The sequence below is a fragment of the Caloenas nicobarica genome, chromosome 10 (genome assembly GCF_036013445.1).
Source record: "Caloenas nicobarica isolate bCalNic1 chromosome 10, bCalNic1.hap1, whole genome shotgun sequence".
In the NCBI taxonomy this organism is placed as follows: Eukaryota; Metazoa; Chordata; class Aves; order Columbiformes; family Columbidae; genus Caloenas; species Caloenas nicobarica.
In genome coordinates, this window is record NC_088254.1 from 10,769,759 (window position 1) to 10,794,179 (window position 24,421).

Below are 24,421 nucleotides of genomic sequence, written 5' to 3' on the forward strand. Positions count from 1 at the left end.
CTCTGAAATAAATTTACAAAACTGTTTTATTTTGCAATATTGAGAAGATGGGGTATAGGATATCGAGTGATGCTGTGGGACTCGGGAATGTAGCATGTAGTGGAGTATGCTTAAATGTGAGGGATGTAGCCTGTCTTGCAGTTCAGCCACATAACCTACTGTCTGAAATTCTTTTCAAGTTTATGTCTCTAACAATAAAGCTGCTGCTTCCAGATGATGTCTGTTCTCTTTGTGATAAAGGAGAATATTGACCAAGTTTAAATAATGGTGGTCATCCTACCTGAAAGATAACTGAGCCCTCAGATGAATTTCCACATTAATTAGGAGCTTTACAAAAGGGGTGAAGGTGCAGAGTTAGATGCTGCAAACTTAAATAGCGAGCACCAGCGCTAACAAGCAAGACTGTTGTTAAATAGTTAATAACAGATGGCTGAACTTCTGAGGCAAATGATCAGACAGAACAAGAGAAGTTCTCTGCATCCTGACCCAGAGACTCCTCACTGCTGCCATGGCAACTAATACTTTTTTTTTTTCTCTCCAGTTTTAGCAAAGTTTATGGAACTGAAGATGACTTGTTGGTTTTACAACTTTAAAATAAATTTTGTAAGGCAAAGCAGACCAACTGGAGAAGGAAAAAAAAAAAGTAAACTAAGAGAATGTGGATATGAATTCCAAGAGGCCTTGAGTGTTTTAGTTCCTATGAGATCTTTCTAAAAGATGTCTGAAGGATTGCATACTTTAAAATGTCTGGCAGTTAAAGCATTAGTTTAAGAGTTTATAATCAGAGCAGATCTCCCCGAATCCTTTTAATTTAATTTAACATGAAAATTACCTACTGCAACTAGAATAGCGTTGCAAGGGGGAAAGGGAAGAGGAGGTAGGAAGCTCTCTGTAGGTGTTTGGCCTGGGCATGGCGCAGAGGAGCCAGGAGGACCCTGTAGCTCGTGGGGCGGATGTGCTTGAATTTGCAGCCAGGGCTTTGTCCTCCTCAGTGGCAGTAGGGGAATGTCACCGCAGGACAGTGGAGGGCTGCAGTGGGGGCCATGGAGGGAGTTGAAGCTGTTTGTCACTGGGCAGGGTAGGACCTTCTCTGCCCCTTTGGCTCAGTTGGTGAAGACTGGGAGGTTGTTCTGGAGAAATACAGCTACAGCCCCACTTTGTCCGTGCTCTTTTGCTGCAGTGCTTGCCTTTGGCTGCTGTAAGCAGAGTGCTAGAAGTGCTACCTTTTGTATTTTTATAGCAAAGTTACTCTACAGTTCCTGTACCTACTATAGTTAAATTCAAAATAGAAGGTTCAATATCTCTTTTAGAGTAGGACACCTGAAGGACTGTTGGTATAGACTAAACTTCATGGCACCGAAACTACTGGAGGGAAGTGCTTCTGAGGCAGGTTTTGGTCTGTTCCCCTGGGAAAGCCGTGAACAAGACTCCTGTTTATTGCTGAAGGCAGGTCACTTCTCGAAGCATGAACAACCCGTTGTAAATGTTTTATCAACGCTGTTAAGAACATGTAGTTTCTTCATCTCTTGCTGCTTTTATGACGTGCATCTACGCCTGTGGGTCTTGCAATGCACCAGTGGCTTCTTTACAGAATGAAGGAAGTCCTTTCTGTAGATGCGTACAAATCTACTGTTTTCTCAAACTGTATTTCCAGAGTGTATCATATTGCTGTGTTTGATTGTCTAGGTGGTTCAAGGAGTTCTTCAGCCTCCAGGTATATAACTCAGTCATTATATTACTTTTAAAGAGAAAGGAGGCAAATTCCTAGAGTTCTTAGCTGAAGATTATTATTTTTTATCTGTGATACTAATTAAGAGGCGCCTTCAGGTATCACGTTTTGCTGAGTATTATGCAAGCATGGAACAAAAGACCATCCTCACCTCAGCCCTTGCGCAAGTATCAAACACAAAACCAATGACTCCCAACAGAGGGCTGTAAGGAAACAAAGGGATATACTGAGGAGACAGATAAACTGCTCCAGGTACAGGCTGACAAGCCTTTGTCACCAGCACAGAGAAGCTGGAAAGCAGAGTCATTTTGCATCAAGTGTGTTCTTCCCAACTATAGGACAACATGGGGGGAGGAAGTACAAGTGATTAGTAACCAGAGGCTAATTGGAAGTTTACTGCAATAGTGAGTGGAAGACAACAGGAATGGTGGTAAGCCATGGAAGTTGGTGTTTTTTGGGGTTTTTTTGTTTGGTTTTGGGTTTTTTTTTGGTTGTTGTGTTGTGGGTTTTTTTTTTTTAAGTCATTTGCTTGTTGTGAAAGATGATGTTTTGAGAGGCAAAAAAGACAACAGGAAAATATGGTTTCCTGTCAGACACTGACCAGACATACCTTCCTCACAAGACTGGATGCTCATAAGACAACATCTATGTCTTTTTCATGCTAATTTTCAGTGATGAATTCGATGAGGAATCCTGTGGGCGCTGCTGACGTGTCCCTGAGCAGGCAGATGCGGCTGTGCCAGCTGGGGCATCCATGGGGCTGTACCCGGCCCGGGGGTCCCCACTGGCACTGCCTGTTCCCAGCGTCATCACAGCTCTGACTGTGAAGGATTTATCTCTGAGGAGAATCTCAGGTTTTCAGACAGTGTTTTACCATAGTCAAGAGTAAAACCAGCTCATGCTGAAAGCAATTCTCTAAATGCTATTTCCTGGGGATCCAACCCAGCAATAGGGGTGTTGTGAACCCAGTTTGCATGTTTTCCTGGGAATAAAGAGGACAGATTGCTTTTTGTCTGGATCACCATGCCAGATTCTGGTCCTTTCAAGATCAGCCACTACTTCAGATGGTAAGAATAAAATGTTCTGTGCTAAAAATCTCTCGGATATGTTTGTTATTGGTTCTTGAAGATAAGTGTTGCACAACCCAGCTGTTTATAGTCATAGCCAATGTAGTCATGTATTCCTAAATGTAAACCTAAAATATCTTTGACTATAGTCTCCTACACTTAAGTTTTTGTTATCTCTTAAAAAAAAAATCCCCTTCCTCCAACAAAATTATGCATTGTTGTCACTTTATAGTAATTAAACATGTTTTCTTAATGATTTCTAACAGAAAATCTCTGTATAATCTTTTTGGTAACTGAGAGGGCTGACAAAACAAGTGGCTATCAGGCAGTTGGATTCTGTAATGTTTGTGGGGGCTTTTTTTTTTTTTCTTTTTTTCTTTCTCTTCTCCTGATGTTCAACTTGAGCATTCACAATAATTTATTGAATCTATTAAAATTGACAAGTGGGCGAATCCTTAATGTTGCCTGACCTATGCTAGCAGCTGTTGTGTAGCAGATAGTGACTTTTTGGCATTTCTGAGCTGAAGGCAGCTTGGAGCAATTTTCCCTGAAAGAAAGTGATTTAGAAATCTTTTGACTTAAGTTTCATTGAATATTTACTTTGGACATTAATATCTTTTCTGCTGGTCTCAAATCTAACATGATGTGGGTTTGCCTTTTTTTTTTTTTTTCCCCTGCAGTGTACTTTTGATTAAATATATATTTGCAAGTTATCAAGGAGGGGCTAAGGTTGGGTTTTATTTATCTGTCTTTGCTTATGTCAGTTGTTTTTGCACAGACTACAGAAGAGGCTGTGGAGGCCCTTGAGCTTTGACTGGATATAAACTGTTGTTCTTCGTACGCTGCTCATGTACACTATTTTTAGTGGTTTGTTTTTCCTAAGAATTTATTGCTCTGTCTCTTGACTCACAGGTCACCTGATTTTAGAGCACACAGACATAGAGGTTGGGTCCTTTACTGTTCTATAAACTGCTGGTTTATCTTGAGGAGCAGTTTGCTGCTGCTGCTGGGGAGATTGGTTTGGAAGTGGTCATGGAGGGGCGAGCCCTGTCCCTTCAGTTCTCTGGAAAGTATGTTCTAAGAATAGGCAGTACAGGGTGTTACAAAACACACGTGCAGCCTGTCGGCTTGGAGCGGGTCTGTGCTGGTGGGTGACGCGAGGTCAGCGCTGCGCAGGGAGACGTTTGCCTGCTGGCCCTGGCCCTGCCCGTCTTCGCTCCTGCCAGCAACCGCGCAACCATCCGTGAACTCACTTTTTCCCTCGAGAAGGGAGAATTGTTTTGAACAGATCCGTTATGAATCCACCGCTGTTATTCTTGCTCTAGTGGTGTTAATTTTGGCACTTGGGACGAGTGTCTTCCATCTAGGATTGTCATAAGCTTGTATTGTTCCACGAGGTGCCCAGTGGCTGGATGTTTCTGGTGGCCTTCAAAGCTGCAATGCAAGTCTGGCAGGATGGTTCAATGAAGGGGAGAGGGAAAGCAGACACTTAAATTTTGTAAGCAAACAAGTATGTTATTTGAAATTTCAGTGTTCAAGTGGGCCCCGTTTTTAAAAAGGTACTTTCCAAGATGTGTGTATGTGTGGAGAGAAAACCTAACAAGGTCTGAATGCTCTGGAGTTTCATTAGTTTGATTGGTTTTTTTAGAATCTTGAAGTAAATCTGAACTGTAACAAGATAAATGTCACTCAGCTAGATCCTGGCAATTCTTCAAATTGCCTAGAAACAAAGATGAACAAAACCAGCATTCATCAAGCTATTCATTACTTGCACAGATGAAATGGGTCTAGACATGTAAAATGACTGTTCTGATGGTTTGGATTGAACTAAAAGTTCATTACTTCCCAGGCAGTTGCAGACCTTTAATTCCTGGCCCATGAGGTCTTTTCAGCCTTGTGGAAAACTGCACTGACTGTCATCTTCTCTAGAATTTAAAAATGAAGCAAATTAACTTTCACCTATCTAATTAACTGAAATGGGTATCAGCTGACCTGCATGGCAGTGCTGGCATTCCCAGGGGTTTTAGTTCATAACATTATAGTTTTTATAGTTTGCTCTAAGACAGCGGAATATTTGAAATGGAGTGTTGTGCACCCTGAAGGGAGAGGGGTTGTTATTTGAGTGAGCGCAGGGCTTATTGCTGTGCTGGTGAGTTGCTGATAGCTCCTCTTTCGCAGTCTTACCAAATTTGAAATGCTAGTTTTCAGACTGCGTGGAAGGCCAAGAGCTTTAGTACTTACAAAACTTCACTCGCTTTGACAACAATATTGTGTTGCAGGCTGAGTTCTCAGTGAAGGGTTCCCATCACGTGCCATCCCATAAGTCAGCATGGTACTTTTGCTCAGGGGGTTTCCCTGCGTCCAGCAGCTGTGGGATCCCTGCTGATTCCACCCAAAAATGAGTCAGTGCTTTCACATGGCATTTTTCAAATTCACTCTGGCTTATTTTCGAGAGGTCTGAAGCAAATGGCACATGATGTAAGTGTTCTTTTTCTTGCAGTCGTCTTGGGGAAGAACACCACCAGTTTGGGCCTGGTGACTATAAACCCAAGTGGAACCTGCGCTCCCACGGGGCGTAGCTGGAATTCCCAGCAGGAATTCACTGTGCTCCCATTGCAGTTCTGCTCAGGCGCTTAATGGCTCTTCCAAACTGTTCACTCAAAATCTTTTTGAGCACTGAAGGCTACTTTACATTCCTCCTCATAAAATAAGTGTTACTTTATCGCTATTAACTGGAAAATAAGTACAAGAACACTTGAAAATATGTTGTCAAAGTTTCTAAGCACAATAAATATTTCAGGTGATGAGAAAAATCATGAAATACCCGAAGGATTAATTTTTTCGTGTTAGTGGGGAAATTAAAAAACCAGTGTTTTTCAGTAAGTGTAACCCTATATGACTATGAATGCTGTTCCCAAACATACTTGCATATATTGTGAAGATGAAAAGCTATGGAGGCATAAACTGAGTGACACTTTAGCAAAAATCTAGTCAGCACAAGACACAAACATGTTGTGTTTGAAGTAGAGGGTTGCTCTCTCTGGCAGCTCTCATAAGCATTGAAATACCTACTGGCGGATTTTTAAACAGTCCAGTGTTGTTTTCCAGTAACATCTGAGAGTGATTTTATTATCGTATATTACTGCTTTCTGCCTTTAAACCCATCTCTGTATAAGATATTGCAGAAGTCTGCAAATAGTCGAATCTTTGTCAAGCTGGACCGTTAAACAAATTAAAGAGAGAACCTTTGTCTGTTGTCCTGAATCATACTGTGTTTAAGGCCCCAAATAAAATTTCTGGCGTGCATTTTTATTTATGTATGCTATCCCAGCTGGAATTTAATGCAGAGCTGCTGTCAACCTGTTTAATGGGAGGGATGTGTCTGCTTCCAAGTGGAGTTAAACCTCCCAGTACTCCATGGCTGCAATGTCATATGGACAATCATATGGACAATATGCCTTCAGAAAGAGATGAGGCTTAGCCAAATACTTGTGCTTTTTCAGTGTTAATTTATGTTGGGCTCCCTTTGAAAAGGGATCAACAGCTATGGAGCCACTGCAGTATGATATTTACAGCTAGCATGCAGTTTAGTAAGCAGATGAAAGCCTTCAGTCTCTGTTTTCAGCTGTGTAGTTGCTGCTGAGCTGGGTCTTGAATTAGTGAGTAAAAAAATAGTGAAGATGGTCATCAGCCATCATCAGCTTCATCTCGAAACACAGTTCGCTCGGCTGAGGAAGCCTTGGTGAAAGATGAGAAACAGTCCTCAGCATCAGTGAAGGAAGCGGGGGGAAAAAAAAAAGATTGAATATACATCTAGAAATCTTGCATTGGAAAATCTGTGTTTTTATATCAAAGTGCCTAATTTTTTTTTTTTTTCCAGAAAACACCTCAGGAAGAAATTTTCACATTCTGTAAGCTGAAGTGCCCTCTGTTTTCTGTTCTAGGGTGACGCGCGGCTCCTTCAGCTCCCCAAAACAAGCATGTTGGACGCGGTTTCACATTATGGTGGCGGTGACCGTGAAGCTAGCCTAGGTCTGGTCTCCTCGTTGCCCTTGCTTCCTCCTGTGAACGGGGGTGGGATTTAAAATAGGAGCATTTCAGTAGTTTATTTTCAGTATAATTCTGCAACATTTATATCAGCATATTTACAAGGGTGGTAAATTACAGTATTGATGGTGAAAATGAAGGCTAGATATATACCCTTTATTCCCTTCTAATTACAGCTGAGTGCCTATACTTAGTGTCACATACTTATTCTAAAAGACATGTTTTCTCCTGATTATTTTCTTTTATGAACTAACAGAAATACCTGAAAAAAATAGTTTTTATTGCAGAATTAGAAATCCTATTGCTGTGTCAGATTTTTTTAAGGTTCTTTTTGTTCAAGTAGGTTAGTAGAGTCATGCAGTTTGGTCTAACATAATCTATTTAGGTAGAGCATCAGCTAGTTAAGGGAAAAATGTAAAAAGCTTACATCATTTGTTCTTAAATATTCCCTTTCTTTGTCCAGTTAAGAGAAAATAAAACCAGCCTCCCTGATCCAAATGTGAATATTGGATCTAGAATTTGGTTTAATGCTGAAAAATCAAAACAAGCAGGTTAAACTGTTGTTGCTTAGGTAAAAATAGAAAGCTACAGTTGGAAGAGAAGTGACTCAGAAAGCAGTATGGTGATGGCAAAATAGGATGTCAGCCAAAATGCAGGAAGCAAGATGGGAACACCCAGATCAGTTGAACAGTCTGCATTTTACACTCTCAAAGTGCAGTAGTTTCTGAGATTACTGCAGGAAATTTAGGCTTTAAATGAAGTTTTCTGGATTTTGTTTCGCTACTCATTAAGCTGTTTGAACCTAAATAAGTTTTAGTAAAATGCAAACTGTATATTTTTTTTTCAGCTTGATTTTTCAGACCAGTCTCTTTTTGGTAACTTCATTTATGATAAAGCTGCCTCGAGATCAGCTCTGGATGCTGTGAGAGGTGTCCAGCAGAAGCGTGTGATAGACACGTACTGGGGAGTTACTGCAGTCTGGAGTGGAGCTGATGGCACTGACTGGTTGGTTGATTTTTTTTTTTTTTTTTTTTTTTTTTTATTGCTTTGGAGCTCCTGAGAAACTTCATCAGCTGCCATGTAGCTGTGTCCTGATTTTAAAAAATCTCCCTGTACTAATAAGGTGGTGTGTTTTGTTTTGCTTTTCTAATTATAAACTAGCATTTATAACTAAAAACACCACAAAGGCAAATGAATTTCTTCCTGTTCTCCTACACAGAACTAAGTAGATCCAGCATTTTTTTATAGCTTATACTGTATTTTCTTTGAATAGCAGGAATGCATCAATCCTAATGTAAAGTTCCTGTGCTGCCTTTTCCTGCCTACAGCTGAACTGGTTTGATAATCAGGGAGTGGTTCAGTTTGGTACCCTGGAAGAAGTAAGGAAATAACAAGAGTAAGATGATGTACTGTGCTGCTGTCCTCGTGTTTTCGTAATAGTTGTCCCCAAGCTCAAAGATCTCAAGCCCTGACAATCTAAGACAAGAGTCAATGTGGAAAAAAGTAATCTGTATAGAAGTATTCCTAAGGCAAGTAACCAGTACGTTGCATTTGCTTGAATTCAAGACAACTAATAGCTTGTTTCTTAAAATAAAGCAAGTACGCTATTTCATGGATTTTAACTCTTGATAGCTTAAATTATACTTAAACTCTTAATATTGCAAGGCTTCTGAAGCGTGTGACTTCAGATATAATTACAGGTTTGTAATATGCAGACACAACATGATGGCTCATTCAGAGAATCATGAATTCGGGGGTTTCAAGGGCAACTTTCTTTGAAGTGAAGCACAAGGTGGAGTTAGTTAACTGAAGCATCCGTAGGTGTTTCTAATTCCAGAAGAGAAGCTGTTAGTCAAATGTTTACATTGTGTTTCATATCCTTTACAGTAGTTGCTTGAATCCCTGCCTTACTCTTAAAATATGTAACTACCTTTAACCTGCTTCTTGGAAAAGCGAGATAATAAAACCTCTTCAGAGTTGACTTGTTTGGGGGAAGAGCCAGAGAGCTTTTGCTGTAGTTTTTTAAATGCAGAGTGATGCCTTTGTGAGGGGGTGATGGGCCTAAACACCGGCAGTGCAGATGCTTTTTCTCCAGTGTACCCAACTCTCCTGCAACGGGACTCTTAGGCTGAAGCATCTCCTTACGGACTGCCTGTACTGAAAGTACAAAATGTAAGATCCAAGTACTTAAGCAGTATTTTTAGTCTTTCAAAAAAATGGTAGCATATGAAGGAAGCAGAGGGCAGGGGTGGGCAACTGCATCACAGTGCCTGGCAGACAGCGGAGGGGAGGGAAGGAGCAGGGCTGGCGTCAGCTGGGAATCCCAACAGCCTGCCCCACGCACTCCCTGGTTTGTCCTGTGATTTGCTTAATGGGTTTCAACTTTCTAAGAAGTGAAATAGAAATCTGGTTACTTTAAATCAGTAGCCCTCAAATTCCATTATGGATGTCTCAAGGTTTTCCGGGCAAGGTCTGGACTGTTATATTTAAAGGCAATTATTAGTTGGTTCATGGACTCACAGAGCATATTTAAAGGCAATTATTAGTTGGTTCATGGACTCTCTAAGAAAGTAGCCCTCCAAATCAGTGGAGATCAGGACTAATGGATACTTCAAGTTGAACAAATTTGTCTGTCTTTGACAAGACACTTTACCATGATGAGCTCTCCTCCTGAGGAGGACAAGCTTGGTAGATATTTGTGGTGTCCAGTGCAGTATGAAAGGTACTAGGACAATCAAATAAGCATGAAGAAGAGAGATGGCAGCTGTAGCACTGGCTGGTTGTGACAGGAGAAGGGGACAGGGCACGAGAAGCTCTGCTGGGGCTGGTCAGTGCCTTGCTGTCCCTGGGCAGGACGGGGCAGCGCCTTGTGGATGGGTCTTCTGGTGGCCCCCGGAGCACAACGGGTTACATGATATCAATGTCTGTTTCCTGTCTAAGCCTCGAAAATGGGTTAAATGCTCTTCTAATACTCATATTTCAGGAAAACATTTTCTGTAATTAATACAGAAAATGCCGTGATAGGAAGGGGAAGGGAGTTGGTCCACACAATTGTGACCTGGTAGGGAAAAGAATCAGCTGGGCACAACTGGATTAACTGAAGTTTTGAGAGAGTCCCTGGGTTACAGTTAAGTGGATTTGTGACTCAGTAGTGCCATATGCCCAACTTCCATAGATGTTTTAGGATGTGAGCCAATTTAACGTTTTTGGGAGGGGGTTGAGTTCTTTTTATTCTAGTGCTCCAGTGATTGTGCGTATGTGTGTTGTGGATGGGGGAGGACAAGGATTTGAAGACTCTTTATGACATGTCTGGTTAAATGGGGTTTTCTGTTTGTCCAGAAGATGTAGAAAATCAGTCTTTGTCAAGGTTGGTATGTGTAGGAGAAAAAAGAAGACGACAAAATGATTTGTCTCCAGATTTCAGTTTTCCAGTATTGTATGTTTTGGTTTATGTGTAGTAGCTTCAGTCTAAATTTATATTTTTCTTTTTGCCTCCTAGAGTAGTCTGACATCTGCTGCTATCTCTCGTGACCACCTGGTCAATAAACTGTAGTTTCAATGTGTTGATTAAAGGGCTATAGTGCCTTGTTACTTTAATTCCTATGCACGTGTGTCAACTAACTGGATTTTTTTCTGTTTTAAGGAGAATAAAACCTAGACACTGCGGGGATGCATATTTTGTGCTATATACTTAAATGTTCCATTGCTAGAGATGAAGCAGGATAATAATCATTTTTATAGTCAGATTATAGGATTGAGGTTATTCTATGCACAATATATATGTCTTCAACAGGGCTGATTCGTACACAAAAGCAGTTACAGGACACACATAGTAGGACTTTTTTTAACTAAACACTGAGTTTGCTGTTTCTATAAGTGTCTTTCCACCCTTGTTCTTGATTACATCAGCTTGTATTGTCTGTGTGTGTTCTATACGAACAATTACCAGACTTTGTTTATAGGGATTTTTCCTTTATGAAAACTCTCAGAAGTTGCTAAATGATATAGAAATCTAGTGGAGCTTAAAAAAAATCAGTATGCCACGTGAACTTTGTAGGAAAACATAATTCTCAATATCTGTTGCTATCCATGCTTTAAAATTTCTTTTAAAAAGTCGATCAAGTACCTGGTTTGTAACATTGCTGATATGATGATAATGTTATGAAAACAGTAGCATTTCCTAGTTCAATACTTGCTGTTTATCATCCTTTAATGAGATGCAGTTTTTATTTTGAAACAACGTGGTGTTTTTGTAACTGCAGCCAATACAAATATGTCTCTATAGCTAGTTGGGTTTCCTCTTCCATCCTTAAGCAAGAAACTTGTTTCTGATATAATAGTTCTGATACAGCAACAGAGGCAGTGTTTGCAAATTGAACTTAAACTTTTAAGTTTTGCCTGTTTAGATAAAGTAATATCATGTATATATTCTGAATCTTGAGTAATGATTATTTCAGATTTATTTGCTTTGCTTTGTTCATTAGATCTTGCTTATTTACTAGATTCACTGGATCTTGCATTTGGACATGCTTAAACTGTCTATGGCTTGTTATGTCAATTTGTGATACATATGCATGGAGACACTGAGCAGTTTAAATATACAATATAAGCTTTGGTATCAGATTTTTTTTTTTTAATGCAAAAAGGGGGTGAGCTTTTTACCTGAATCTAACCAAGTCAGCAGAAGCATTCAGGCCATAGGATTTATCTATTAATTTGTGTCAAGTCCAGAAGCTATTGACCAAATATGGATTCTTTCTAAAAAAGAGAGCCAAGTAATAGAAGGTCTACTGCTTCACATGGTAAGCTGCTAATGTTAATTAAAGGGCATGTCTATTTTACTGTTACTTGCCATTTAAAATTTGCTAGTGTAAAATTTTCAGGTATTGCATCTTACTGTGCATGTTTCTGTTACAGTACAAAGGTGTTTGGTATAGGTTCTGTCTGCATAAGCATGGGCAGATCTTGATCAAGCTCTTACATTTTTTTTCTTTAAAACCATAGGTTTGTTTCTTTCTTTTTTTTTTTTTTACATATTTTAGCTAAGCAGAATTCCTCTTCATCTGTTCACATCTGTTTAGCCTGCTAAGCATGAGGTAATTCTTGTTTAAATTAATATCACTCCTGCTGAATACTTCGTAGATTTTTGAAACTTTTGTGTCAGAGTAGGAAAAATACTCCAGTAGTGATCCTTGTTGCTTTGACTTTAACCTTACCATGGCCTTGGACATACGAAGATGAGCGTGGTGCTTGTGTTAGCAGCAAGATAATGCTGCAATTATTTTTTTTGTCAGCTGTAATACCCACATCCTTTTCGGTCTTTCCAAATCCCATTTCCCTGTCCCTAAGTATGACTTGCCTATTGTTCACCAGAGTTTCAACTAGGAAAAAAAAAAAAAAAGGCAGGTGCCTAATTTTGTAGGTGACTCATATCACTACCTAAGTGTCTTGTACTCTCTGTTATTTACCATTCCTTTAATCTTTCATGCAGCCTTTATTAGTCATTTTCTGCCATCTGTCAGATGACTGACAATTTTAACTCATGCTAGATGATTTAATGTATCGTTCCTGTGCCATATGGGGTCCTCCAGGGCAACTCATCTGTCCCATGGCTTTTCTCCTGCCCGGGGCAGGCGGTGCCAGACGAGTTGTCCTGGCAGCACCTTGTCCTTGTGGGGCCCACGGTCCCTTCCCGCTCTGCCCCGAGGATGGAGCCGCAGGACTCGTGCTGGTTGTGCCAGCCCAGCCGGGCAGCCTCGCAGGTGTGTGTGTGCAGGTGTGGGGTGTGCGACGCGTGCCCGGAGCACCGGCCCCCTGACCGCCTGTGCCACGGGCAGAGGGGCCTGCCCATAGCCTGGCCCTGGCACGCAAGACAGCTGTGTAAGTGCATCCCCTTAAAAAGGGAGGGGGGGAAAGTCAGTAGAGATGAGGAGTCCTGTGCAACAAACTGAGTTCTCTGGCAGTGGGCTGACTTCTCTTATTTACCTTACGTAGATTCTTCAAAAGAGGCTGCAAGCCCTGGGGTCGGTGGTACAAGCCTGGGCTAGGCAAATATGTACATGCAAAAGCTAGTTTTACACACTTCACAACTTGCATATGCAGGTAATTGCACATTTAATTGGAGCTTTTGTTTCAGGCATCCTGTCTTGTATGGATCTCTCAAGTCTGTCTTGCCACATTTGCCAAATGCTCTGCTATTAGGGAATGAAGACAAAAAAGACTTCTGAATTATTATTTTTTTTTTCCCCAAGTGGAAAGATATTTTATGCGTGATAACCAAAACATGAACAGAAATTAACTCTGTCTCTGTGGCAGTTTTGTTTTGGTGGATGACATAGGACATTTAAGCTAAAACTGTGAAGATGTCATGCTTTTGTTCCTCTAGAACATAAAAATAAAGGTAAAGAACTGCTGACAACTTTGCCTCCACCTGCTTTTCTTTGCTGCTCTTAAAATAGACTTTGAAGTGAGAGTATTTTACCTTTCTCAGATAAGAGATTTTTTTTTTTTCTGTAACTTCTTCAGTAAATCATTTTGATAATTGTTTCCAAGCAGAGAGGGGAATGACATGATCTTGAATCTGTTCGAATGGTGTGTGACATCCTCGTGATGAGGAGGAGGAGGAGAAGGGTGCTCTACAAAACATGATAAAATCAGGGGCCGGGTGCATCCCACCTCTGCAGGAATCGAGTGTGCCAGGGTAATTAATGAAGAGCAATGCCAGCTGCTGCTTTGTCTATGGAGACTTGTTGAGTTTTAATTCTTTGCACAAGTTTAGACTGACCATGGTACAAAGCAATGAATACTCTGCATGTTCCTTGGGAACCTTTCCTATGTGTTAATGGTAACTAAAAATGGACCTCTCAAGTAAGCCTTGCTCTCAGCAGGAAAGACTTGCAATAAAAATCTTAAAGAACATTGTGTCCTACTTTTTATAATAGAAGTAAATCTTTCTATTTTTTCTTATTCAATTTTTAATGTATTTTATGATGTATTGTGGCTTCTCTTTCTATCTGTCACATGGTACTAACGGTGCCAAGTCATCGTGCCATCAGACTTCTCCTGGTAGAGCCCAGGAAATGTTTTTTCTTCCAGAGAAGCTGTGGTTCACAACACAAACTGCTGTTTCTCAGCACTGCTGAGATCTGGTGCATTGACCAGTTACTATGTGAAGATTTCTTTAGAGTATTTCTAATTTTGTCTGCTTGTAGTGACAACATTGGGATGAGGAAAGACGTTTTCTGGTGGTACAGTAAGTTGGGCCTTATGTGGGGAGTGCGGCCAGTCTGATACAAATATCCATTTCCCATAGATCTAATTTTAAGGGTAAATTGAAACAAACTGCAGGGTCAGCCAACAGTTGAAAGCTTGTTCCACAGAAGATGTCAATATTTTTTCTCTTTCTGAAATGACAGATACTTTGGATGAATACTTTGAGTATGAAGCTGAGGAGTTCCTGGTCTCCTTGGCTTTGTTGATCACCGAAGGTCGAACACCCGAGTATTCGATCAAGGGCAGAACTGAGGGCTTTCACTGCCCACCGGCACAATCGAGTCAGCCACCAGCAACTAAGCATGAATGCAGCGACAAACTGGCTCAGGTATGATGGCACCCATTTCATTTTAAGTGTGTGGTGTGCAGCCGTGCTACTGTGATTAAAGTCAGCTGAGAACAACACAGTATATTCACAGTTAAGCACGAATAACAATTGCTTTCTGTCAGTCCCACGTTTAAATGAGTATGTAATTCAGTATTGTACTAATAATAGATCTGTCCTTAAAATGAGAGATCATTAAGCCTTTTATCCTTGAACATGAAACTCCGCATGACTACCTGTATGCAGTACCTATTTGAGTCTTTTATTATGCAGATGACAAGTGCTGTACTTAGCATTCTTGGTCTGTTTTGGTTTTGTTTTGAGAAAATATAGGCTGACTTGCCCAACTTTTTGCTTTTCCAGGTTTTCAAGAAAAGTTAGTGATGTAAAAAACATGAGCACATCAAATCTAGCTAGTCTGTTTTGGAGTAAGGTTGGAGCATCCCATCTGTCAAGTAAAAGTTTCTAAGTACTGTGTGAATTTAAGTTATTCATGCAGAAGTTAACCTGCTCCGAGACACAGAATTTATAAAGATACTGCTTGAGTGTGTCTATCTAAGAGGATGACTTGTGGAGAGAGAAGTACAAGGTAGCAAAGTATAGTGGTTGGGGAAATGTATTTTTATGAGCTCTTTTTTTCTTTTTCTACAGAAGTTGCTCAAATGGCAACCATAAAGGATTTGTTAATTATTTTTCATTTAATAGCTCTGGAAACTTATCTCTGATTTGGTCATATCTAATTTACAGAATTGGACCCCTACCCTTTTCCAGTACAAGTTTTAAAAGTAGATTTAAATCTGGCTAGTATTTTTATGATTTGCATATGTTAACATTTTTTCTTTCCCTCAGTGTCGTCAAGCAAGGAGAACCAGATCTGAGGTTATGCTACTGTGGAAGAACAATATTCCAATCATGGTAGAAGTGATGCTGCTTCCAGACTGTTGCTATAGTGATGAAGGGCCCACCACCGAGGGGAATGATTTAAATGATCCTGCAATCAAACAAGATGCATTGCTGTTAGAAAGGTGGATTTTGGAGCCAGTTCCTCGACAGTAAGTTGGATATTAGGATTAGCCGATAGTTGCAAGGATCTGGTCATATTGTCGCGGTTTAACCCTAGCTGGCAACTAAGCCCCACACAGCCGCTTGCTCACTCCCCCCTGGTGGGATGGGGGAGAGAATTGGAAAACTTGTGGGTTGAGATAAAGACAGTTTAATAGGTAAAGCAAAACCCGTGCACACGAGCAAAGCAAAACAAGGGATTCGTTCACCCTTCCCATCAGCAGGCAGGTGTTCAGCCACCTCCAGGACAGCAGGCTCCGTCACATGTAGTGGTTACTTGGAAAGTCAAATACCATCACTCCGAATGTCCCCCACTCACCTCTTCCCACAAAATACACACTGAGCTTGATGTCACGTGGTATGGAATATCCCCTTGGCCACTTTGGGCCAGCTGTCCTGGCTGTGCCCCCTCCCAGGTTCTTGTGCATTATTGACATTCTCCTCATATTAAATTCAAAACATGGCACTACATCAGCTACTAGGAAGAAAATTAACTCTATCCCAGCTGAAACAAGTCCGTAAAGTAATTGGTTAGTGGTTCCGAACTGGCCCTTTGCCCTGAAGACTGATCTAAAAAAACCACTATTTACCAGTGAAATCTAAGCAGCTTTTAATCTTAGTCTTCCAGTACTCATGCTTTCTACAGTGAATGTTGTGCAATGCAGAGTATGAAATGCTCCTAGCTGAAAATGGTCATTTTTATACATTGTTTATGTTAAATTGTATAAATCATTATGTAGATAAAAACAAATCAGGCTCTGTATTCTTCAAAATGTTTGAGGAGTTTCATTGTTTTGCTTGATTCAGCTGTGTTTTATTTTCAGAACAAGGATCTGAAAACATCCTAGTTGTAGTTCTGATAGTTCTCTCTGTATATTCTTACCAACATCCTCGTGTTTCTCTCAATGTATTTTAGGAGTGGAGATCGATTTATTGAAGAGAAGACCCTTTTATTGGCTGTTCGCTCTTTTGTTTTCTTCTCTCAGCTAAGCGCATGGCTGAGTGTTTCACATGGTGCTGTTCCCCGAAACATTCTGTATAGGTACGTCTGGGGTAGAAAAAAACTTGTTTGCTGTTTGCAGGTTGTTGCAACTTGTCTGAAACCCATTCTTCCCTCCTGTTTGCTTTCAGAAGGTGCCACGTTGTTGCCCAGTACTTTGGCAGTTGTGTAGCATTCATATATTTTGCAAAGTACAACAGTTGCTGGTTTCTCTAGTGCCTTTTCTTAGACATTCATGTTATGAAGTAGATAATTAAAGCCTCTTCATTTAGATATTTCTGTAAATGCCCTTCTGTATTGTTTCAGGGTGAGCGCTGCAGATGCAGGCTTGCAATGGACGTTCTCCCAGACACCAACTGAGCATGTCTTTCCTGTTCCTAATGTTTCGCACAATGTGGCCTTGAGAGTCAGCGTTCAGTCCTTGCCCAGACAATCGAACTACCCGGTTCTGACCTGTAGTATTCACACCAACCTTAGCTTTTATGAAAAGCGGATGCAAGACCGTAAGCTACATCAGCACAGCGATTCCAGTGCAGCACAGCAATGCAGCACCTCCAGTCCGCAGCGCTTCTGGGGGAAACAGACGTGGACAATGACACCTGAAGGCCTACTTAATGGAAAAAAGACACCTGAATTTACTACATCTATCAGAAATGTAAAACTTTATCCATCAGCCGGTCTTGGATCTGACTTTGGGGCCTCACAGTCTAAAGTTCAGTGCTATAATGCTACTGCAGACAGTAAGACACAATCTCATGAAAGACCTGTCAGAACTTTTAAATCCTTTTCTCTAGTTGATTCCCGTGTTTCAAATAGTCATTGCTCTCATCAGCCTACAGGAGAAACCAATCCTTTGATAGGCTCTTTACTTCAAGAGCGACAAGAAGTCATCGCAAGGATTGCTCAGCACTTGATTCACTGTGATCCAGCTACTTCGCCAGTTGTTGCTGGACGTCCATTCAACATGCATGAAAACAGCTCATGTACCCCGAAAGTTTTTCGGAGTACTTACGAAGACAAAAACTTGCCAAGGAAAGGCAAGGAAACCTCCTCTGTTTCTATTGCCAACTTAAACAGTGCAATACAAGAAGATGGTGGTGAAGGCAAAACTAGAGCAATTCCAGAGGTTCCACTGCTCGATGCCCGTGTTCCAGCAAACCACTGTGGCCATCAGTCGACAGGAGAGAGCAATCCCCTGATCGATTCTCTGCTCCAGGAGCGGCAGGAGGTGATAGCAAGGATTGCCCAACACTTGATTCATTGTGATCCAGCTACTTCTCATGTTACGAGACATGCATTCAGAGTGCATGAGACTAGCCCAGTTACTTCAAAAACTTTCCGAAGTACATATGAAGATGAAAATTTGCTGAAGAAAAACAAGGAACTGTCTTCTGTTTCTTTTGCTAAATCTGATTTTTCTACATTAGAGGAAAGCAGTAAATCAAGGACAAAGACACCTGATACTCCTGTCAGTCCTTCTAGGTTTGATGGAGAATTGAAGGCTTCTTTGAAACTCCAAGCAAGAAGAAAATTGGTTTTAGCAAAACCCAGTGAAGCTGTCCGAAATGCATTTCATCAGACTTCAAATAAAACTTCTCATGCATTTACTAACAGTCACACATCATCATCATGTATTAAAGAAAATAAATCTGAATTGCCAGATAAATTTGAAACGATACATTCTGGTTATGCACAGAAAGACCAGATAACCAATAGAATTAAACAGTGTTCAAATTTCGGCAGCATTGATCAACAGATTTGCACAAATAAACTTAAAGAAAGAACAATTGTTAATGGGAATAATGGCACGGACAGTTTTAACAATTTACAGATAGATAAATGCAAAATACTTGAAGGTACAAAAAAAGCAACAGTTATGCAGGTATCTGACTCTTTGCACAAAAATGAGCTCAAGTGTTTATCTAAAGACTCAAAACCCCCAAATATTTATGAGCAAAACACTCAGCTTATTAGTATTGAAAATTATTTAAATAAAGACCATGACAGTTACAAAACCAAAACCAAGCAAGATAAAACAAAAACTGCACATGATGAGAATGAAGACCCAATAGGCCTTGATTTCCAAAGCACTTCTCAAAAGAAACCTACAGAAGATGGTGGAGTTAAGTGTGAGCGGCCGAAGAACCCAGATGTGCAGGTAAATACACGGGTGAAAAGACTAATTGCGGTAGCTGCTCTTAGTCCGATAGCTTGTACCCTATGTCTGGTAAGGACCAATTTGAAGAGGGGTTTAAGTCTGACTTTGTAGGAAGCAGAACGTTACTATTGTCTTCTTGGACTGAAGCAACACTTGGCCATACCTTCTTAATTATAAGTTTAATGTTGAGAAGAACACTGTATTGTTTTGCTCATGGCAATTGCATTAAGAGCGACAGTTTCCACAGGCAGGTAGACATCCTGTCTTTTTGTAAATATACCGGTGTCTGAATATGCTATGAGATCTTCGGTGAGCGGTTGTGATGGCAGACTGAGCAAAGGGGAATTTATACAGATTATTTCATAATGTGCTAGTGTGGTGCAGGTCCACTTGGTTCAGAAGTTGTCTCTGCTACAGCAAGCAAAGTATTACCCAGGATAGGCCATTCAAGTATCCCATTGATATCTTGAGTAAATTTGTTTTGCTGACAGAAAGCACCATCTCTAAAATACACAAATATATGGCGGAAACACAATTTTAGATCCTTGGATGGAACTTCAACCAAGGCTTTTCATCCCAGAACTGGATTGCCTCTTCTTTCAAGTCCTGTAAGTTATTGTTAAAATGACAACTTAATTTAAATGAGAAAGGAAGTATTTTGCTCTTTTAATATCTATATATGGTAGAAAGCTTGACAAATTTAACTAGGTGAAGTGTGTGTGTGTTTACTTTCAGTGTCAGAGTGAATATTCTTGCAAGTGGAAATTTGAGAGTTAACACTCAAATGAAGTTGAACAATAATTCTGGAAAAGAAAATATTAAAGAAGTAGTTGTTGAGATCCTATCAAGATTAACAGAAGGTGACATCAGAAAATTCTGTGGCAAAAAAATGCTTTAGTGCTATTTTAGAGCAGAAAAGAAAGCCTTTTGAAGACTAGTGTTTTAAGTGTAAGCTAATATATTTTGTCACTTAAGAGTTTTTGTGTGAGTTATTAGTATGCCAAAGCTTTTGTTTCTGTGAACAGTTTGTACCATATATTCTTCAGCAGAGGTGTCATTGAATGATTAAATGTGATACAAAGCTGCTGTGATAAGACAGACATTGGGGAAATGTTACAGTTCTTGGTAGGTTGTTGGGAGTTTTAAAGAAAAAGGCAGTTCCAGTTAAAACTACTGAGGTAGTGGTGTTCTGTAATCAACACACCATAAGTTTTAGTCTTCAGTGCTTGTAAAGGGTGTCACATTCTCAGGGAACTTGGATGGAAATTGTTATAGTCTGTTTATTTGCCAATATATTACTATGTTCTGTACCATTCGAAAGAGACGTCAGCCTCTTGAATCAGGCTTTTTTTAAGTACTTCCTGTTAATCAGAATTTACAGTCTTGTCATTAATATTTTTAGAATTAAGTTTAGAATATATGGGAATTACTCTCTTCAGCTCTGTTTTCATAGTTTCGTAATGTCATGAAAATTCTTGGCAAATTTGTGCTTATTTGGCAAAATTGTCTTTATTAGAGGTAGTTTTCAAATTAGCATCTTCATTCCCTCTTGAGGTTCCTCAAAGAAAAACTCAGTCTGGGTGCTTTGATCTGGATTCATCACTACTGCAGTTGAAATGTCTGTCTGCAAGAAGGTATGTTTTATTTACCAAAAACATCAAGAATTTTGGGGGAGGCATAATGTATATGCATTCCTGTACGCAACAACAAAGTGTGTTAGCAAAGACAAAAAATAGGTGCCTTTCAAAAGAATCCTTATTTTGAAAGAAGGCTTGGCAGCTGAGTTGCCCCGGGGTCTTCAGGTTAGCGCAGCTCCGGGACATCACCACGGTACGAGAGCTGCTGCTGGGACCAACCTTGTCCCGTGCAGGGGTAGGTGTGCTGTAAGACACGCTTGAATTTTCAAACAGAAAAGATCGTAATTGTTGCTGCTGCTTCAAATCAGCGTTACTGACAAGTGTCTTAACTTGTTCACAAAACTTAACTTTTAAAAGGGACTGACCATGACCTTTTATACATCAATACATGTAACAGCTTTTAGTGTGGTAGTTTGATGGTGGAACCTTCAGGACACGAGACAGAAATATCTGCATAGAAATAAATAAATAATCTGATACTTTGGTTCCTGCTAATGGAGCTAATGAACAACCTAAAGTTTTATTGTCTTTATCACTTGTAATGTAAAACTTGTGAAAGTGTTTTTTCAGTTGACTAGAAAATGTTTTGCTAAAGTATTAACAGGCGATGTTCAACTGTTACTTCTTTAGGACAACATTTTGTAATACAGTAAGTAAATTATTCTTTCTAGAGCTGTTTATACCCAGAAGACAAAAGCAAATGTGATTATCCTGTATATTTATTCTGTCTTTTAATAGCCCACAACAATGTCTAAACAGAGACAGTGATCCAGAGAGCCATGGGAAACCATTTCTAAGTTCTAGTGCTCCACCAGTAACAAGTCTTAGCCTTCTGGGAAACTTTGAGGTATTGCATATTCTCTAGAATTCTTGTGGTATTTTTAGTATTCTTCTGTACTGCTTTTGAAAGTGCGTTACTGTGAATAATTCCAGCCTGGTTACAATGTAAAAGTTCATAATTAAATTGAATAAAATGTGTTTTAATTTCCAGCTGTAAAGGCACATATTTCACACCTTAGACATCTTCTATCTCAGAGATTCAGATACAGTGAGTTGCTTATAACTTTAGTTTCCCACTATGGTCAAGTTAGGAGGGGTTCTGTTGACTCAAATGAGATTTAACACCTGTGATTGTCCGTGTTCATAGTGTATATGCCTAGAAAAAAGGATTTACATTTTCACTCTTAAAGTCTACTTAATATGTCACAAAAGCTGTGTTAAATCAGTGTAGGAAACAGAATGTGTTTTAAGTGTAGCTATATGCTTCATACAGCAAGTCAAATATCAACAACCAATATCTAGTGTGTTAACAGGTTGTCGTACTCCACCTTTGTGAAATATGGAGTGAATACGTTGAGGAAAGTTACAGATTCTAGATTTTTTTTTTCGGATAGTATATGTCAAGGAAAATCATGCATAGATTCTGCGGCAATAAAGTTCTCTGAGCTTCTGCACCAGTTTCAGTGGGATGAAGACTGGGTTTGGATGTTGCTTTCTCTTAAACCACCATGATCTTGCTGAATGTTCCACTGTTCAACATAATTTTTGCCTCAGTGTTGATTTTTGACAGATCACCTTGCAAAAGACCCAAATCCTTATATAAACTTGTTTTCTTGTTTGCTGCTTAGTTTTGCTATATTTTATTTGAGGTGTTCCCAACATAAGCTGTATGTGTTCTGTTTTTGAGGAATCTGTCCTGAATTTTCGCTTAGACCCGCTCGGCGTTGTGGAGGGTTTCACAGCAGAAGTGGGAGCAAGCGGAGTCTTTTGTCCCACGCACATGACTCTGCCGGTTGAAGTGTCATTCTACAGCGTTTCAGATGACAATGCACCCTCTCCTTACATGGTAAGTGTGTGGTTGGATTTATTTTAAATAAATTTTGATAGGTGGAGGTGAAGAACAAGAGCCTGGTGAGTAGAGGGTTCAGCAAGGTGGGAATTTGCAGGGATCTGGATTAATTTCAAGTGCTTATGATGGAGTTCTCCTGTCCCTTCTCCAAACTAGGGCTTTTCCTTCCACTGCTCTGCCCCACCATCCAACTGCTATCATCTTGGGATATTGAACAGATTTGTCTCCCTCCATACTGGAGTGATCAACTCCCACTGTCTCTTTATATCCATCTAACTTAAAATAGGCAGTGAGGCAATAGCTGGACTTAATGGGATCCGATTTGTTGTCCCAATGAGCAGCTGCCCTGGGCAACTAACCGCTCTGCTGGCAAGTGGCTGAGGTGCAGGCCAAGGTACAATTGCTGATGCTGACCTTGGACTCAGAAGTTGTTCAGCCCTTTCTTTTAAAGCAAGTACTGAGCTAGTGTGACACACAGCGCTCTCACAACCTGCTGGGTTTGCCGATGTTCACACTGACAGGGTACTGGTGTTCTCGGTATCTGTGTGCTGATTTTGTTCTGCACTTCTATGATGCCAGCACTGGTTTTGGAGCCTAAAAGTGCTTCCTTGTAAAAAGCAAAGGCTGTCTTGTATGCTAGCATTGAATCAGATGGCTTGATTTGTTCTGAATGCCTCTTAAGGAATGTCAGTCTCTTTAGGAACCTTTCAACCTTGATCTAATTTTTAGAGGTTTTCAGATCTGTATAGCTGTCTAAAATATGGTAAATAGTCTGTTTAAACACATAAGTAAAGCATTGAACATCTGATTATCCCAATATCTGAAATCCCAATAGATTTTAAATTCATAGCACTTACCGTATTTCTGACCTTCTTTAATAGTATTCAGAAAATGAAATGGCTTTGATTAAACTTTGAGTAATAAACTTGTTTATGACTTCTCTTATCCTCTGCAAAGAAGTATCTGTTGTTTTGCTTTCATCTTTCCAGATTGTTTCATGTGATTTTCCAGGAGGTGAAGGGATGCTGATGTTCCTCAAGTGGTTAAAGTAGCGTTGCTTATTTTCCTAGCTGGGTTTCATTTTTTCAGACTTTTCCACATGTTCTAAACATGCTGTTACGGCTGAGTCTCTAGGATGAATACAACATTTGTACAGTGCCTCCATCATCAGAAACATTGTTTCTGTTTGCATAGCTAGTTTCTCTGCTATGGGCATGCGTTTGTTTGTTTGTTTGGGGTTTTGGGGTCGGATGCGTGGGGTACAGGAGCTGTGCACTGCAGGTTACCCACACGTGTGCTCTGGGGTGGCCTCGGCAGCTGCAGCGCCGTGTGGGACACTCAGATGCTCTGTCGATCATAGCTGGTACAAAAGCGGATGTCATCGTTGCGAAAGTTTTGGGCTAGGATGGAAAATTAAGTGCATCTGCTGCCTTTCAAAAGCAGAAATTAGTTTTGTGAGATTTGGAGCAGTATTGGTGTGATTGTAGGTGATATGAAGGTTGAAAGGAGGAGACAAACCTTCCATTTTAACTTACAAGCCGTTTTGAAAAGAAAGTTCTATTTCACCACAGCTTCCTGATTGCTAGTTTGAAGATGTGGAAACTTGGATCGTTTCAAGAGGAGAATGTACCCCTTATTGCACAGCTTTTAATGGTCTGTCAAAGTATCTGTAAGGCCCCTACTGTTGATTTTTAACTGCATCTTAAATGCACATATTGCGTTTTCTTTTTAGTTTTTATACATTACTGATTGTCAAATAAATACAATTATGTGAATAGAACATTTTTATCTGTTTATATCTCTCCATGTGAACTAAATGTGTCTTTTCTTTCTAGGGTGTAATTACTTTAGAGTCCCTTGGTAAAAGGGGTTATCGGGTACCGCCTTCAGGAACAATACAAGTGGTACGTACTCAGCAGATATAGGTGCCTTGAAACCACTAATATCAAGGAAGTCATGGAGAGGGGATGAGGTTCTTGGAGTGGAGCATGAATTTAGAGGTGGAAATGTGAATCTCTATAGGTACTGTAGTTATTCAAAGTAGAAATCTCTGTAATTCGTGGGACAAAAGAGACTCCCAACCTTCAAACCCACCAGTGTTGTGAAGAGACTTCAAATCAGTTACTGAAGATTCAGAATAGTTGGGGACACCATGGCTTCAAATAAGTAATGGAGAAGTAATTAGGCCACAGCCCAAATTCTGAAATCCTTTAAAAGGGATTTAGATTAAATACTCAGTTGTATCTGAATCTCGTAACACTTTAACAACACCTAT

At 40.1% G+C, this 24,421-nt stretch overlaps 1 protein-coding gene across 4 annotated transcripts in view; it reads left to right on the forward strand.

Moving 5' to 3' along the window:
• Nucleotides 1-24,421, forward strand: part of ATOSA (atos homolog A) — a 49,793-nt gene that overhangs the window by 16,591 nt on the left and 8,781 nt on the right. For 2 of the 4 annotated variants that reach the window (XM_065641927.1, XM_065641929.1), the window contains exons 2-10: nucleotides 14,259-14,443; nucleotides 15,290-15,492; nucleotides 16,419-16,544; nucleotides 16,809-18,660; nucleotides 19,152-19,268; nucleotides 20,215-20,294; nucleotides 21,036-21,144; nucleotides 21,985-22,143; nucleotides 23,982-24,050. In XM_065641927.1, coding sequence (XP_065497999.1) covers nucleotides 14,259-14,443; nucleotides 15,290-15,492; nucleotides 16,419-16,544; nucleotides 16,809-18,660; nucleotides 19,152-19,268; nucleotides 20,215-20,294; nucleotides 21,036-21,144; nucleotides 21,985-22,143; nucleotides 23,982-24,050 — 2,900 coding nt within the window. Of the gene's footprint in view, nucleotides 1-6,740; nucleotides 6,829-7,690; nucleotides 7,849-14,258; nucleotides 14,444-15,289; nucleotides 15,493-16,418; nucleotides 16,545-16,808; nucleotides 18,661-19,151; nucleotides 19,269-20,214; nucleotides 20,295-21,035; nucleotides 21,145-21,984; nucleotides 22,144-23,981; nucleotides 24,051-24,421 lie in introns of those variants that run through there. The other 2 variants (XM_065641928.1, XM_065641926.1) reach the window with 2 other exon arrangements.